The following is an 18,017-nucleotide window of genomic DNA, read 5'->3' as shown; positions in this document are numbered from 1 at the left end:
ACTAACAATAACAACGCAACACTTTGCATATTTACATATTCATTGCAGCTGCAGTGCTGGTTGTAGCATGAGTGGAAGTAGGGAGAATGCGCATTTTATGGTTTATAAAAGTGTTGAACAAAGTGTTGACAGTAATGAATAACAATTTCAACATGAACTTACTCATCAAAATAGCAGCTCTTCACTGTATTCGTTCAGTCTCTCTCAAGTCATTGTATGAAAGTTTTTAAATCTCACAGTATCAACTTTGCTGTGTGTTTGAAGTGAGGCTTCTTTTTACAATCTGTGGCTCGAGGAAACCGTGCAGACACGGTGATCTGAGCTATCTGATTGGCCAGCGGTAGTCCTATAAGTGCACTTGATTCTACATTCAGACACATGAAATAGTTCAAAATGGGAACACTTTGCCTTCCTGGCGCTAGGGCTGCTGAATCAAGTGCCCCTACCACCAACAGCACTAGGGCTGCTGAATCAAGTGTGCTTACCACCAACAGCACTAGGGCTGCTGAATCAAGTGCCCCTACCACCAACAGCACTAGGGCTGCTGAATCAAGTGCCCCTACCACCAACAGCACTAGGGCTGCTGAATCAAGTGTGCTTACCACCAACAGCACTAGGGCTGCTGAATCAAGTGTGCCTACCACCAACAGCACTAGGGCTGCTGAATCAAGTGTGCTTACCACCAACAGCACTAGGGATGCTGAATCAAGTGCCCCTACCACCAACAGCACTAGGGCTGCTGAATCAAGTGCCCCTATCACCAACAACGCAAAATCAAGTTTCTTTCATGAATCAAGTTTCTTTCATGCCTGCTACATTAGGTTACTCCGTTTGTCAATAGAAGTCGCTAGATGAGGTCATGATGTAATATGTATATTTGCGCAAGCGCATTAAAAAAATATAATACACACTGCCGTTCAAAAGTTTGGGGTCACTTAGAAATGTCCTTGTTTTTGAAAGAAAAGCTCATTTTTGAATAACATCAAATTGATCAGAAATACAGGGTAGACATAACTAATGTTGTAAATGACTATTGAAGCTGGAAACAGCTGATTTTTAATGGAATATCTACATATGCATACAGAGGCACATTATCAGCAACCATCACTCCTGTGTTCCAATGGCACATTGTGTTAGCTAATCCAAGTTTATCATTTAAAAAAGCTAATTGATCATTAGAAAACCCTTTTGCAATTATGTTAGCACAGCTGAAAACTGTTGTCCTGATTAAAGAAGCAATTAGACTAGTTGAGTATCTGGAGCTTCAGCATTTGTGGGTTCAATTACAGGCTCAAAATGGCCAGAAACAAAGATCTTTCTTCTGAAACTCGTCAGCCTATTCTTGTTCGGAGAAATTAAGGCTATTCCATGCGAGAAATTGCCAAGAAACTGAATATCTCGTACAACGCTGTGTTCTACTCCCTTCACAGAACAGCGCAAACTGTCTCTAACCAGAATAGAAAGAGGAGTGGGAGGCCCCGGTGCACAACTGAGCAAGAGGACAAATACATTAGAGTGTGTAATTTGAGAAACAGACGCCTCACAAGTCATCAACTGGCAGCTTCATTAAATAGTACCCACAATGTCAACACTGAAGAGGCGAGTCCGGGATGTTGGCCTTCTAGGCAGATCTGCTTAGAAAATGCCATATCTCAGACGGGCCAATAAAAAGAAAAGATTAAGACTGGAAAAAGAACACAGACACTGGACAGAGGAAGATTGGAAAAAAGTGTTATGAACAGGCAAATCTAAGTTTGTGTTCGGATCACAAAGAACATTTGTGAGATGCAGAAAAAAATGAAAATATGCTGGAAGAGTGCTTGATGCCATCTGTCAAGCATGGTGGAGGCCATCTGGTGGTGCTTTGGTGTTGGTAAAGTGTGAGATGTGTACAGGGTAAAATTGATCTTGAAGAAAGAAAGGCTATCCCTCCATTTCGCAACGCCATACCATACCCTGTGGACGGAGCTGAATTGGAGCCAATTTCCTCCTACAACAGGATTATGACCCAATGTACAGCTTCAAACTATGCAAGAACTATTTAGGGAAGAAGCAGTCAGCTGGTATTCTGTCTATAATGTAATGGCCCTATTGAGCTGTTGTGGGAGCAGCTTGACCGTATGGTACGTAAGAAGTGCCCATCAAGCCAATCCAACTTTTGGGAGGTGCTTCAAGAAGCATGGAGTGAAATCTCTTCAGATTACCTCAACAAATTGGCAACTAGAACGCCAGAGGTCTGAAAGGCTGTAATTGCTGCAAATGGAGGATTCTTAGACGAAAGCAAAGTTTGAAGGACACAATTATTATTTCAATTCAAAATCATTATTTATAACCTTGTCAACGTCTTGACTATATTTCCTATTCATTTTGCAACTAATTGAATGTATGTTTTCATGGGAAAACAAGGACATTCTGCTGTTTTAAAGCTAATTTCCTGCAATTCTACACATTTTTCCATTGGGCAGATGGAAAGGTTTGCTGTTATATAGTAATTGTACAGGGAAAATTCACTTTTAAAAGTTCATATTTTGTTAACTCATACCCAAATAATGTTGTTGACTCATCCTATACTCGTATTTGAGGTCAGTGCATACATTGGAGAAAAGAAATGTAAAAGAATGCTTGCTATTTCCTCATAGAGGATGATGTCATCGTCCTGAGGAGGATGAGCTGGCCAATCAGCGTTCTACATGCGTTCATATTTTTAATGACAGGTATATGCCAGTGGCGGTTAAGATGAGGGAGGACAATGATTTTTTTTATGAGCATGGCCTTTTTTCTATTACAGCATATTGGATGACTGCCATTCAAATTCAATTCACCCAGATCAATGTAACATCGATAGGTTTAGGCTACTACATGATACAACATTTTTCCCTATACCCATCATGAGGTTGCTACAACCTAGCCTGTGAATGAAAGTTTACAAAGTCATTTGAGAAATAAAGGCTGCATCTGGCTGATCTAGAGTGTAATCATCAGTCCAACAGTTGCAAGTCAGAGATTGGACAAATTCAGGTATGTTTATCACCATTTCGTCTGTTTGCTTCTGTTTAAGAAACATTTCTCAACAGAATTGGCAGAATGAATTTACCTCTGATCACATGCAAACCCAGGTCACTTTCATAGAAGCCACATACAGAGAGTGGAGAGAAGAGAGAGCTGGGGAGAGAATGGAGAGAAGAGAGAGGTAGGGGAGAGAGGAGAGAGGAGAGAGGCGGGGGAGAGAGTGGAGAGTGAAGAGAGGCGGGGGAAGGGTCGCAAGTGACAGGTGCACTCACGCAGCAGCAGGTGGAGGCGGAGGCACAGAGAGGGAGCAGTCCAGCAGAACTCAGCCAGGCGGCCACATACACACAAACAGGGAAGTCGCAAAATCAATCCAAAGTCGCTGTGGCAGACTTACAGTAACACTGTATACTCTTTTACCAATACAAGTTGCTGGAGGGCTCTGAAAACCTTAGAAATCTAGCGACGATGTCCCTATGTTGGCAAAACTGGTTTTAGGGCAGACGTCACTGGAAACGGTACATTGCTGCCCACTACTGGATGTGGGAAATAAAAAAGAGGGGCAATAAACTAAAACTTTGAATCTGCTCAAAAATCCGAAAACAAAACACAAAACAAAAACAAAAAGCATCAAAATACACTCAGAGTACTTTACACTTTTTCAAACAAGCATTTCAGAGCTGGCTACAATTTCAATTCCATCCCCCTGAAAAGATAGAACAAATATTACAACAAATATTATGGCTGAACTCAAATGTGCTGGTTGATAAAATACCAGTATTTATGGTATTTTGTTCTTAAATTATATTGTAAATTAGAAAGGTAGAGTTATATTCTTCATGGAGTCATCACAATTGTACGGAAAGGTCTGCTCAATCCAAGAGTACAACCAATTGATTACAGCATTGTCCCAAAAATGGAGGAGGCGGGTGGCAGCAGGAGGAGGTAGGGAACTGGTCTGTCTGCCCAATATAAAGGATCAAAACTGGCAGAGGAATAAAAATAGTTTAAATTGGAAAGTATACCACTTTCATTTGAGAACCAGGATATTGACAACTGTGCCATGCAGATAGCAAAATAGTTGTGAAGAGATTTTTGATGTGCCGATTCCATGGTACAGGGTGTATGAGTTGATATTTAAAACAACGCAAGATTAAAGACTTCATGCTTTTCAGGTAGCCTGTTTCTGGTCTCAGGTTCAGGAATGGCTGAAAATGCATAGCATTGATCTAAAATTGACCCTAGAAATAGTACTGTTAGGAGATCTGGAGAGATCGGGTCAGTCAATTACTAAAATACTACTACTCTTATTTAAAGTATTTATCTTCAACTCACAATCTGTGGATTCTATTCGATTAGATAGATTGAAATTGTATGTTAAACATCACAGCATAGTTGAGAGATATGTGTTGCGTAGAAACCCAAAGTGGATGGCCAGCAGAGATAGATGGGATGGGCTGAGGGAAGCTGAGGGTTGTTATGTGGAATTGGAGACAATTAGGAGTGGAGTTGTTGTGTGAGAGACAGAATGATGGTCAAAGATAAAACAAAAAAAATAAAAATAGTAAAAAAAAAACATAATAAAAAGTACATTTGAATGACACTAGGTGGCAGTGTTTTTACAACTAATGCCGGTTTGCCTGAGGCTGATGTCGTGCAGGTGTTTGTACACATACATATACACACACTCTCATTCAAATAAACACATACAAGAACACACACATACATGTAATAGTGCCAGACACGCACACAAACATATATAGTTGGGATTGCTGTTATGATTTTAATTGTCCTTGATGTTCTTTGTTTTATATTAATTTAAACAAATATTTTTGCATTGTTGTTTGCTGTTTTCTTCTGTCTTTTCCTTTTTTCTTTTAGTTCATTCTCTTGGTTGTTGGTGCATTGGGGGGTTCTTGGGGGTGGGGAATGGAATTAATTGTATTTTTGATTTGATTTTCTTCCTGGGGGGGGGGGGACTGTGGGAGGGGTCTCGAATGGTTGAGGGACAGCTATTGGGGAACCGTGGGGGAAGCTTGGAGGGTTCATGTTTTTTGGCCTGGTGGTAGATCGGTCAACATGCCCTTGAGCAGGGCATTGACCCTGGGTGCTTCTGTGTGTCGCTCTGAATGGGAATCTGTTGGATGACTGGTATGATGTAGTTGTTGGATGACTGGTATGATGTAGTTATTGAGCGGCTTCACTACAAGTATATTGTATGTTTCGAATATTCAATAAATAATTTTAAAAATCATTTAAAAAATCAAATCAAATCCACTCAGAGCTCTACTCAGATCCAGTGACCTGAGAGGATGCTGCTGCAGTCAGTCCACCATGCAGCTCCTCAACCATTACATCCTTCATTCTCAAGAAGCGTTCAGCTGCAGATACAATGATATTGATCTTTCTTGAGTTCTTATCCACTCCTGCAGTGCAGTTTCTCACCATAGCAATAAATGCCCCAACATCTACTTTCTTCAAGGGTACCTGGGTCCTGCACCTTGCGAATGGCACCCACGGCACTGGAATGTGGTGTCTCCATGGCAACAGAAGCACTAGAATATCCTTGAACTTTTCTCGATGCCTTGGCATAAGAGACAGACACACTGAACAGCCTCTTTCACCCTTCAAAAAACATTAACACGTTCTCACTATCTTCTTTCCATTGAACATACGCTTCAATCGTCGAGCCCCAACTGCTCCAGGAATTTTCATCTTCTCAACCCCGACTTCCACAGAGATTTTTTTTTACATTTACTCAAGTAGTATTTTACTGGGTGACTTTCACTTTTACCCAAGTCATTTTCTATTAAGGCATCTTTAATTTACTCAAGTATGACAATTGGGTACTTTTTCCACCACTGGTTGTTCACTTGCATATCTACCCTTTTATTGGCTAAAATGATCCAACCTGGTGTTGCCTCCTCTCGCCTGCCTTCCATCTTTGAAGACATGTATTTCCATTGTTAGAGCAGTCACTTGATGATATAATAGATCATCTTTGGTAGTGGGGAGGGAACAAATGAGAGCAGTGTGTCATTGCTGACGAGTGAGAGCATAGGTCTGTGGGGTAGAGGGGATAGTTCAAATAACTGACCTTGGCTTAGAAACAGATCAGAATATCCAGCTCGGCCCTATTGTGTAGCCTATTCTAAGTCCCATGGATAGTTATACGACATGAGGATATTCCAAAGAATGAGCTTCTTCTGTAGAACCTGGTCCTGCGTCTCGCTAAATAGTAGAAAGCAAATGATTCAGTCAACATTCCTATCGGTCCTAGACTATGGCGACATCATCTAAAGGAACACAGATGCCACTTCATTAAAGCCGATAGATGCAGTTTATCATAGCGCACTGCACTTTATTACGGGGGACAATTTAGTACTCATCACTGCATTCTCTACCAGACAGTTGGTTGGCCCTCTTTAATGACATGTAGGTTGGATACATTGCTATGTTTTCATTTATAAAGCCATTTTACAAAAAGTCTCACTGTACTTAACGTCATTACTAAACTGTAGACATATGAGTTACCACACCTGGTCTCAGGGATGGCTAACTCTGGAAATGTCTTTGGTCTCTACTGGTTTAGGCGAATCAGCTTTAAGTTTTCTTGCACCTTATTTGTGGAACAATCTTCAAAATGTTCTGTTGTCTGTAGGGCCATTCAGAAAGCTGACTGAGGACCTTATTACTGATGAATGGGTTTATGTTATGACTGTGTTTTTCTTTCTGCTTGCATTTTGAATTTATGTTTTGATTTGTGTATTTTCTGTAATTTATGTAATTCGTCTGTAAAAGAGACATTGGTCTCAGTATGACTCCCTGGTAAAATAAAGGTAAAATAAAAAACATATTATCCAGTCAGTGATATGTACAGTAGACTAACTTTAAACTGTTATAAACAGTATTAACATATTACCCACGTGTGTGATCTTGTATATCCCTTTAAATGTGGAAGATGTCTAAAAGTAGGAATATCATGTTTCAAAACGCTGACAACATAAACAAACAGCAAAAAATGTGCAGTCTGAGTTTGGCACCAACATCAGGGGATAGGAATAGAGTGGATCCAAATTCGAATATCGTATGAATCTCGTTATTCTAACGATATGAGTGCAGTGCGTTAGCACACTTCTACCACTGGGTGGATTAAAGGGCTATAGAATTGATTGGGTCAAAAAAAAACTCTTCCAATCTTTTAACTGTTTCTTCTGCTCACAAGGTGGCATTCCCAGCCACTGAGTAGGTAGAAATACTGACAAGGCCAAGACCATACTCTTATACATATTGTAGCCTAGTCTTCTTCCATTCTTATTTTAGCTGATATGGATGGACATTAAATGTAGCCAACTGATACAACCATTTTACTGTAGCCCTGCAGCATTTAACGGAACAATGCACATAACCATACAGGCCTATTACAGTGTATAGGCTACACATGTTCGTTTTTATTGGGGGAAATTAAACAATGCATCTATCTCCCTCCAAGCCTATTGTTCAGTTTGAGTGAGAAGATACCAATATTGACATAGACCCGAAAGATTACAATTTGAGTACAGGACGCATCAAAAATATTGGACACCTGTTGTTGCGGGCAGGGGACCCAAACCTCTTCTTTACGAGACGCCTAGAACAACCAATCACACGTTAGCCTACCTACTGTGTCACGTGAGAAGAGGAGGAGGAGGACGTTCGTGCCCGAGAGCGAGCTGAGCGGCGGCGATCCCACAATTCCCGTTTCGGAAACTATTGTAGAAGGGTCATTCACAGATGTTTAGGAAAGAAAGACATAACCTATAACTGGATTCTGTACTCTACGACAGCGGGGATTTTTGAAGGTGCAATGTTTCAGGACTGTACAGCAGGTGAGTGGGTTGCTGCATTTGATGAAAGACTTCTATGTGGCGGCTATCATTTTTTGATTTAGTGAACCATTGCATCCATATAGGCACCTAGAGATGTGAAGAAGATTATTACTTCTATACGGAGAAAACGTTGTTATTTTGGTTAGATATTGAGCAAAATACAAAGAACAAAACATAATAAAATGCGTGTAATCTCAGCAATGGAATGACTTTTGGCCAGTGCTGAGGAGTAGTGAACTACAGTGCAACTAGTAATTTAACCACATTTTGCTGTAGCTTCGTGGTAGTTTAACTAAATTCTAGTCTTGGTAGTGTTTTCAGTAGTTAACGTTAATTGTTATTTTCGTGTGCCATGTCCAGCTAACTGCTGGAACCACATTTTGTTTTGCAAAAAGAAGAGACAATATGGTTTAAGTAGGCAATAATGTCCTTTCTTTTTCGGCATCAGACTTGGATGTAGGCCTATGAACTACTTTTTCAAAGTAACTTTTGTTACGTAAAATATATTTAGATTAGCTTAACTTCTTCCAGTGTGAAGTACTTGGTAGTTTGGTCCACTATATTTTCAGAATAGCTTCCACAATATTGCTTTTGGCTACAAGGTGCAGAAACTTCTGCATTTCTTAGCTAGGCCAGATTATTTGGATGAAAGATACAGGGGTAACGTTAAGAGAAAACGTGTAAAATGTTGTCCATTTATAATTATGTTGTCCACTTATAATTATGAAAAAAGTGTGTATAATACATACAAACGTGTTCATAATACTGCAATAACACATGCAAATTCAATACAATACTCCCTTAACTATAATGTATCAATTTAATTCAATATTATTCAATATTTAAACTGTTATTTATTTAGAAACAAACTGTATCATCCTAATGTTGTCATTTAACAGGTATTACAATGTTTGAAAGAAAAATGTGATGCATATTTAATGATCATTTTTCAAAATGTATTAGATTGTCTAGTTTGCATGTGTTAATATGAACAAAACACTTTTACTTAGTTATATGATAATCTATATGCTGTTTTTTTCTTCTTGATAAATGATGCACTGATTTGGGATTTGTAAAGTCTAATAATAATGGCTCCCAATATCTAGGCTGATCTAAATTTAAACTAAGTCTAGGTCGATTTAGGTTAATCCAGTAGGGTAAGCACCGGGGTCTTTCTATCCAACATGTGGTGGTCACAGTGGGATATGGAGATGACCAGTAAATGGTCCCTAATGGGATTCCTACTACAAGCTGTGCCCCCATACCTCCCGATTGGTTTAGTCTTTAACTCCAGAGAGTGATTCAGTAATTTACAGATTCTTTACAAATGAGTTATACTGTAGGCTAATCATTGAAAAAACTGATTTATGAAACTGAATAGAAATGTTCTATTTAAATCCAATGTTGTCATGTCTGGTGGTTATGTGCATGTTTGTGTGCGTGTGTGTTCTCTCTGGTCTCCTGTAAAGTTCATGTTTGGTAAAGAAGGATGTGCGGAGCCCCAATAAGCCACTGCCACGGTAGTGAGATGTGATGTTGAGATGATTATAGGGAGTGCTGCTAGCTAGGCCTGCATTCATTTGTCTTCCCTTTTTTCTCCAACCTAATGCAAGAGGGCCACTCTAGCACTCATTATGCCTCCGAACCCCAGTGAGACTCAGTGAGACAGACAAGGCCTCTGAAAGAGCCTGGTTGCCTTGTTACCGAGCACATTCTCTCAAAATATACTGAATAAAAATACAAACGCAACATGCAACAATTTTAAAGATTTTGCTGAGGTACAGTTCATATAAGGATATCATTCAACTGAAATAAATACATTAGGCCCTAATCTATGGATTTCACACGACTGGGAATACAGATGAGCATCTGTTGGTCACAGATACCTTGAAACAAAAGGTAGGGGCATGGATCAGAAAACCAGTCAGTATCTGGTGTGACCACCATGCCTCGTGCGGCGTGACACATCTTCGCATAGAGTCAGGCTGTTGATTGTGGCCTGTGGAATGTTGTCCCACTACTCATCAATGGCTGTGCAAAGCTGCTGGATATTGGCAGAAACTGGAATACGCTGCCATACACGTCGATCCAGAGCATCCCAAACATGCTCAATGGGTGACATGTCTGGTGAGTATGCTGGCCATGGAAGAACTCGGACATGTTCAGCTTCCAGGAATTGTGTACAGTTCCTTGTGACATGGGGCTGTGCATTATCATGCTGAAACATGAGGTGTTGGTGGCGGATGAATGATAAAAATGCAATTGTGTTTGTTGTCCGTAGCTTATGGCTGCCCATACCATAACCCCACCTCCACCATAGGGCACTCTGTTCACAACGTTGACATCAGCAAACCGCTAGCCCACACAATGCCATACACATACGAGGTCTGTGGTTGTTAGGCAGGTTTGAGATACTGCCAAATTCTCTAAAATTACGTTGGAAGCGGCTTATGGTAGAGAAATTAACATTAAATTATCTGGCAACAGCTCTGGTGTACATTCCTGCAGTCAGCATGACAATTGCAGGCAACCTCAAAACTTGAGACATCTGTTGCATTGTGTTGTGTGACAAAACTGCACATTTTAGCGTGTCCTTTTATTTTCCCAAGCACAAGGTGCACCTGTTAATGACCATGCTGTTTAATCAGCTTCTTGATATACCACACCTGTCAGGTGGATGGATTATTTTGGCAAAAGAGAAATGCTCACCAAAAGGGATGTAAACAATTTGGCGCACAACATTTTAGAGAAAAAAGCTTTTTGTGCATATGGAACATTTCTGTGATCTTTCATTTCAGCTCATGAAACATGGGACCAAATCAAATCAAATGTATTTATATAGCCCTTCGTACATCAGCTGATATCTCAAAGTGCTGTACAGAAACCCAGCCTAAAACCCCAAACAGCAAGCAATGCAGGTGTAGAAGCACGGTGGCTAGGAAAAACTCCCTAGAAAGGCCAAAACCTAGGAAGAAACCTAGAGAGGAACCAGGCTATGTGGGGTGGCCAGTCCTCTTCTGGCTGTGCCGGGTGGAGATTATAACAGAACATGGCCAAGATGTTCAAATGTTCATAAATGACCAGCATGGTCCAATAATAATACCAACACTTTACATGTTGCGTTTATATTGTTGTTCACTGTAGATCCAGTACTATTGCCCCTTTTAGTGTTACATCAGTGAACTCTTCAGTTTTTACAAATGCAACATTGACACATCTCTGAAAGACATATCCCTATTTCTTTTATAAGGTTTGTTTGATCTGTTTTGAGAGTTGAGTCTTTTACTCTGACCATGGCTGTTGATGAGTGGTTAGTTGTTGGAGAATTCAGCAGATGATGTTTAGCTGCAGTATGAAAGTCTATTCATGGTGCCTACACTCTTAGAAAAAAAGGGTCCCAAAAGGGTTCTTCGGCTGTCGCATATAGGAGAACCCTATTTGGTTGTATAATGTAATACCCTTTTTGGTTCCAGGTAGAACCCTTTTGTGTCCAGCATAGAACCCTCTGTGGAAAGGGTTCAACATGGAACCCAAAATGTTTCTACTTGGAATCAAAAGGGTTCTACATGGAACCAAAAGGGTTCTTCAAACTGTTCTCCTATGGCGACAGCCAAATAACTTTTTTTAGGTTCTAGATAGCACTTTTGTTTTCTAAGAGTGTAGATATTGGATGCTATTCATGAATCATGATCCTTCCTCTTGTTTTAGCCGGCGGTCATGTCTGTCTAAACACATATCTCTCTCCCTGCACAGGATCATCCATCCATGGTCTGGAACAGTGTGGGATCTGAACAATACAGAGCAGAGAGCCAGGCAGGACTACAGGTGCAAGGCAAGGGGGCTACCAGGCCTGGACAGGAGTGCATGCTGGCTACGGTTGGGATGTTGAGGCAGAGCAGTGGTGGAGGCAGCAGTAGCAGTGGTAGTGGTGGTGGAGGTGGTACCAGCGGAGGGAACAAACGATTGCTGGGCATCTCACGCACCTCCAACTCCCACTTCTTCCCGTTGTTCCCTGGCACGGGCATGGGCACTAGTACGGGTACCACGGCGAGTACCGGATCAGGGACTTGGGGGACGGGTGGCAGAGGAGCCAAGAGCAGCTCCGTCAGCTCTGGATTGGACAGTGTGGATGCTCCTGCCCCAGTCGGCACCACCGACCCAGACTACATCATGCAGCTGGTCAACGATGTGCGCAAGTTTGCCGACGTCTTACTTCACCTCAAGGAAGCTTTTCACTCCAAAGGTGAGTTCAGAGTTTGGACTAGAGAAGCAAAATGATCATTGGGATGATAGTGAATGGTTACAATGCTTGCCTGAATGTGGATGTATCCCCTGGTGTATTGTGGAAAATGTAGTGTAATGGAACTCCCGGTTTAGCTTAGGTGTTAGTCAAAGGCAGTGTACACAATTTGCCCCAGTCCACCTGTTTCTGTTCTCTCCTGGCCTGTCCTTGGCTGTGCGGTCACTGACCCTTTTTTATCTCTCTCTCTCTTGCTCTCTCTGACTCTCCCTCTCTCTCTCTCTCTCTGGCTCTCCCTCTCACTCGCTCTCTCTCTCTCTCTGACTCTCCCTCCCTCTCTCTCTCTCTCTCTCTCTGATTCTCTCTCTCTCTGACTCCCTCCCTCTCCCTCTCTCTCTCTCTCTCTCTCTCTCTCTCTCCCTCTCTCTCTCTCTGACTCCCTCTCTCTCTCTCTCTCTCTGACTCTCCCTCCCTCTCTCTCTCTCTCTCTCTCTCTCTCCCTCTCTCTTTCTCTCTCTTAAATGCCTCATTTGAGTCTTTAACCCATGTATTAGAGGTTAGTGTTTGCAATGAACTTAACCTTAATCCTTATCCTAACCTGTATTTTAAACCTAACCATAACCTTAGCAAGCTGTTGCTTATCAACAGGTAGTTTCTTGATATTATGATAGTCCATCTACAAGTTTGGATTTGAAATCAAACTACGATGTTAAAGTGCAGACTGCCACCTTTAATTTGAGGGTATTTTCAACCATATTGGTTGACCGTTTAGAAATTACAGTACTTTTTGTACATAGTCCCCCTATTTTAGGAGAGCAAATATATTCGGACAAATTCACTAATATATGTATTAAAGTAGTAAAAAGTGTACTATTTGGTCCTATATTTATAGCACTCAATGACTGCATCAAGCTTGTGACTCTGCACATTTGGTGGATGCATTTGCTCTTTGTTTTGGTTGTGTTTCAGGTTATTCAGATTGTGCCAAATATAAATGAATGGTAAATAATGTATTGTGTAATTTTGGAGTCACTTTTATTGTAAATAAGAATATAATATGTTTCTAAACATACCTACATGAATGTGGATGCTACCATGATTACAGATCATCCTGAATGAATCGTCAATAATGATGAGTGAGAAAGTTACGGACGCACAAATATCATACCCCCAGACATGCTAACCTCTCACCATTACAATAACAGGGGAGGTTAGCATTTTCAAATCAAATCAAACTGTATTTGTCACATGCACAGAATACAACAGGTAGACCTTACCGTGAAATGCTTACTTACAAGCCCTTTAAGTTGTAAGTTAAGGGGGTATGATATTTGTGCTTTCCCACTCATCATTATTCACGATTAATTCAGCATTATCTGTAGTAAGGGTAGCATCCACATTCATGTAGAATATTTATTTACAATACAACACATTTGTAGAGTCACATGCTTGATGTAATCATTGCGTGCTAGAAATATGGGACCAAATACTTAACTTTGAACTACTTTAATACACATAAGTGAATTTGCCACAATACTTTTGGTCCCCTAAAATATGGGGACTATGTTCAAAAAGTGATGTCATTTCTAAACGGTTCGCCCGATATGGATGAAAATACCCTCAAATTAAAGCTGACAGTCTGCACTTTACCTCATAGTTATTCTTTGATATCTATACTTTTGAAATATAGAGCCAAAGAAGAAAATCCCAATAATAACAGAGGGCAATGTCTATCTTGTTATCTAGATGTTGTTTGTGTTGTTAAAATTGTTGAAGCTAGTAACAAAGGAAAAAATATCGTTATGCTGTCATTTGTTCGTGTTGGACATACAGTATATAGCAGAAGGTAGTCATTCAAAGCAGAACCTCTCAGATGAGGAATTCCTTCTGTGGCCGGCTCAGTGGGAGAGAGACAGAGAGATAGAGGGGAGTATTTGAGCTTTTCTACTCCACATATTTTAGAAGGGTGGGAGTAGGGGGAAGGTGGGGTAGGACAGACATGGACGTGGAATGAAAAAAACAAAACAGTTTTGTCTCTGAGTCTGTCTTATATTTATCCTATACATTCTATACAGTCTTCCTTGTAGGTCCTATAACATGAATTACATCCAGTTTAGATTAAACACCTGAACTATAAGATAATGAAAATTAGCACCAGGGCTTCAGAGGGCCCATTTTCACAGCAGCTTCCATCCAGAGTGTAATGTACTCCAGTAATGAATGGTCGTTCCTCCTCTTCAACCCATCAGTAATCTGAAGTGGTGCATTTCTAATCCATTGGGAAAATGCTTTTAAAATGGAAGAGTAAATGCAGATTAAAAAGGGGTTGATTGCTCTTGCCTGTGTGATTATTGCATTCCTGTGCTGCCGGTGCTGTTGGGTCGGGCCCTTGGCTTGGACCAGACCCAGGTTCGCTAATCCCTCTCCTGGGTAATGATTGTCTGTGAGGGGGGTTGGATGGATGTGGTGGTACCCCTCTCCTCCCTCCCAGTAGAGCAGTGCCATGTCGTCCAGGCCTCTGAGGAATCTCAGCCTTTGTCTGGAGAGGAGAGCGAGGTCAGGCAGAGTGCTTGACCTGGCTGGATCAGACAGGGTTTTGGAGAGTCAGGACTTGTGACTGGTGTTTTTCAGCTTGAGGGACTTCTGAGTGGAGCGGTCACCGGTTCACTGATCAAAGTAATAAATCAACATGGGGAAGAGGAAATTCTGCTCAGGGTTGTGCTGGTTCATTTAAGCTTAAGGTCAATATATGTCACAATTACTGATTACCAGTTTTGACCTCACAAATGACCTATTGAAAATGTATTTTGGTTTTCATTGTAGGTAATTCACTAATAACTTAATAATAATACATTGAATCAAATTGTATTTGTTACATGCTTCGTAAACAACAGGTGTAGACTAACAGTGAAATGCTTACCCCACAATGCAGAGAGAAAAATAGACAATTATAGAAAATTGATAACAGTAGGAATAAATACACAATGAGTAACGATAAGTTAAATTGTCTTTGACAATTTTTAGAGCATTCCTCTGACACCGCCTGGTAAAATTAGGTGTCCTCTACAAATGGAACTTGTTTTGTCTGTCTGAGGTGAACTTCCTGCTTATGTCACTCATACAAATTAGTCTTAACAACAAATGCTCAGGCAGGCAGGTACTCAAGTTTGCATTGCTGTCATAGTACACATTTGTCCATGCAGCTTGCTTCATTGATTTATTTAACCAAGTCAGTGAGTTCATGGAACCAGTTCAGAATGCCAGTCTGTGCTGCAAAGCCAAACCTAAAACCTACCTAGCACACCAGCTATTGGAAACGTTTAAGTCCTATATCTTCTATGCCTTGAAATATCTGACAGTGAGTTAGCAAACCTTGAATTGAAACCACCTGAGGCAACGTTCATGACCTTGCTCTAACGCTAATAAACTACATTGCGCGGTGCTTGCAGCCCAATATACACACCATTATGTAAATTTGGTTACTGAAACCATAACAAGTGACTGTAAGAAAGCATTCCAGTAATCGGCCACAGTTAGGCTAAATACAGGAAAGGGCAGATTTGCGAAAGGAGAAAAAGTGCCCTTTAGGAAATGGAATACAGAGCAGTGGAGAGAGACGCGAGGGCCTGAGACCCATGTTACCTCAAACAAAGATTAAGTTCGAGTGAAGAGGAATGATAAACTACAAGGAATGTATGATAGAAAAACAGGTGAAGTTATCTCTGCGAAGTGATGATGAGGATGCACTCCCCAACATGCTAAATTAGGAAAATCTAATTATTTAAAAAAAAATGTAATCTAGTTAATTGCAGAATTTGTTGTGATTAATTGCAAACTGAGAATTTTATAAAAATCAAGCTGTAATTTCAAGATTTTTTTAATACTAAGACTATTGATGTTTTCATTTTGTCCAAATTAACGGTAAGTAAAATCAGGTAAATTGGTAAACACACTTTCTTTAACCTCAATGTCAACTCAATTGTTGTTGAAAGTGAATTATTGTTTTTAGCTGTATAGATGATGTAATTTGGATGTTTTCAGTGTATTTTGAATGCTTTCAGATAATGCGATTAATTGGGGTAAAAATAAATATATTGTTCACAAAAATTACAAAAAGTTAACTCAACTTAGCTGAGTAACTCTGACAGCCCTAATAAAATCATGTAATTGTTGAACCAGATTTTAAAATTACAACGTTATGTCTTAGTGTCCAAATCTAGCTTGTGTCGCTTTGTGCAAAGTAGGCTATAAAATCAGATCAGTCATTGTTTAATGGCACTTAAACATGTTAATGACTACATTCTCATCTTCATGCTCACAAACCAACACTTGAGTCATTCTAGTCACTACAAATGGAATTGAGGAAATTAACTTGCATGACATTGATCATATCAAAATGATTTGTGTTTCGGGTCACTGACCATATTCAAAGTGTGATTGTTGGCGGTTGGGAGTGCAGGGCAGGGCTTTAGCAAAGTGCAATAACACACTGCTGTTGTGAATCACTGGCTTATGGCATGATTGGACGTGATTTAAATCCCCTATCAATTTATGACTGTATTGTCTATGCTGTTCCTCACAAAAGCTAGTGATTCTCATTACCCTGACCATTCATGGAGAGAGAGGGAACCCTCCTCTCCCTTTTTCCCTTTCCAGCTTCTTGCCACGCAAAGCATAGCAGACCCAACAGTCAAGCGTAATGTTCAGGTCTGGACTCTTGGACCTTGACAACAGAGCTCTGTATTCACGGTCAGTGATGTGAGTCTGACACCCATTGTCTCAAGCAGTAGCTTCTCCAGACTAGCATGCTTGTAGATAACTGGCAGTTTTGGCTGGATATATACTTTCCCATGTAAGAATAGCAGTGGCCCTGGGACCGATCCCTGGGGAACCCCACAGCCAGCTCCAGTAAGATTTTTTTGTGTGCAGTTTTTCAGTTACATTTTTTTTAATGTCACCTTAAATGGCGAATATCAGTTGCAGTCATTTCTGATTTAGTTTGGATGGACTGGCAACGGACACGTACTTCACTTTAAAAATCTTTGTGAAACCATTTTTCAATGGTTTTTTTTTGCGGTTTGTTTTAGCATGTTTTGATTGTCCAGGCTTTGAGATGACTTTCATAATAACGTCTTAACAATGTGGATTTTTTTTTTACATATCCTGAGAGGTCATGACCTTGTCCAATGGCCACTTGTGAGGGACATGTCATTAATCGGTTGGGATTACTTCTGTGAGGTTCGTCCTAGTCAGTGTAACAATTGTCGTTTGGTGCTCTGACCAGTCTTGGAGGTCAGTGAGTGCAATATATTGTGTAATCGTTGGTAAGAATGGACCTTTGTTGCATGTTATCTTCATTAGGATATTTTGCATGGTTAAGGAGGATGCATATATGGTTAAAGATATAATCTCCCTGCTAGTGAGCATGATCAAGAAACAGCTATTTATTTTATATATGTAAAATGATGATGTGATTCCTATAAATTCAGGTGCTAGTTAAACTGTGTGATTCTACATTATGTGTATTCCTCAAACTTGTTATCTGATCTTTTTTCTTTGTTCTTCATGTTAATAATGGACTAACTGTTTTCCCCAGTTAGATAGAGGCTCATGCCGTTTAGATATGCCTTGTGGATGCAGCCTGGTATTTCTTGATCTTTTTAAAGTCTGTTGTGTGTGTACTGTAGTGAAATGCACTGTATTTGTGCTCTGATAGGCTGGACAGGACAGGTGTGTGGTGTTTATCTCATTCTCTCCTGGCTCACTGAGGCAGAATGATGGTTGTTCTGTGTGTCAGCCATTTAAGGACGAAAAACAACACCAACGGGGAAATGACTTGATCAAGCTGAAGAGAGCAGGGCGCTACGGGAAATATATTCCCCCTTACGAAGAAATGTATGAAC

At 40.4% G+C, this 18,017-nt stretch overlaps 1 protein-coding gene across 2 annotated transcripts in view; it reads left to right on the top strand.

Moving 5' to 3' along the window:
* Positions 1 to 7,737: 7,737 nt before the first annotated feature.
* arhgap29a (Rho GTPase activating protein 29a) overlaps positions 7,738 to 18,017 on the top strand; it is an 87,618-nt gene continuing 77,338 nt past the window's right edge. For both annotated transcript variants that reach the window (XM_065007101.1, XM_065007100.1), the window contains exons 1-2: positions 7,738 to 7,874; positions 11,628 to 12,117. In XM_065007101.1, coding sequence (XP_064863173.1) covers positions 11,640 to 12,117 — 478 coding nt within the window. In that variant the 5' untranslated portion in view covers positions 7,738 to 7,874; positions 11,628 to 11,639. The remainder of the gene's footprint in view (positions 7,875 to 11,627; positions 12,118 to 18,017) is intronic.

This window comes from Oncorhynchus nerka, linkage group LG22, assembly GCF_034236695.1.
Source record: "Oncorhynchus nerka isolate Pitt River linkage group LG22, Oner_Uvic_2.0, whole genome shotgun sequence".
Taxonomy (NCBI): domain Eukaryota; kingdom Metazoa; phylum Chordata; class Actinopteri; order Salmoniformes; family Salmonidae; genus Oncorhynchus; species Oncorhynchus nerka.
Note: the sequence above shows the minus strand (reverse complement) of the source record. Positions and strands in the feature narration are given on the sequence as shown.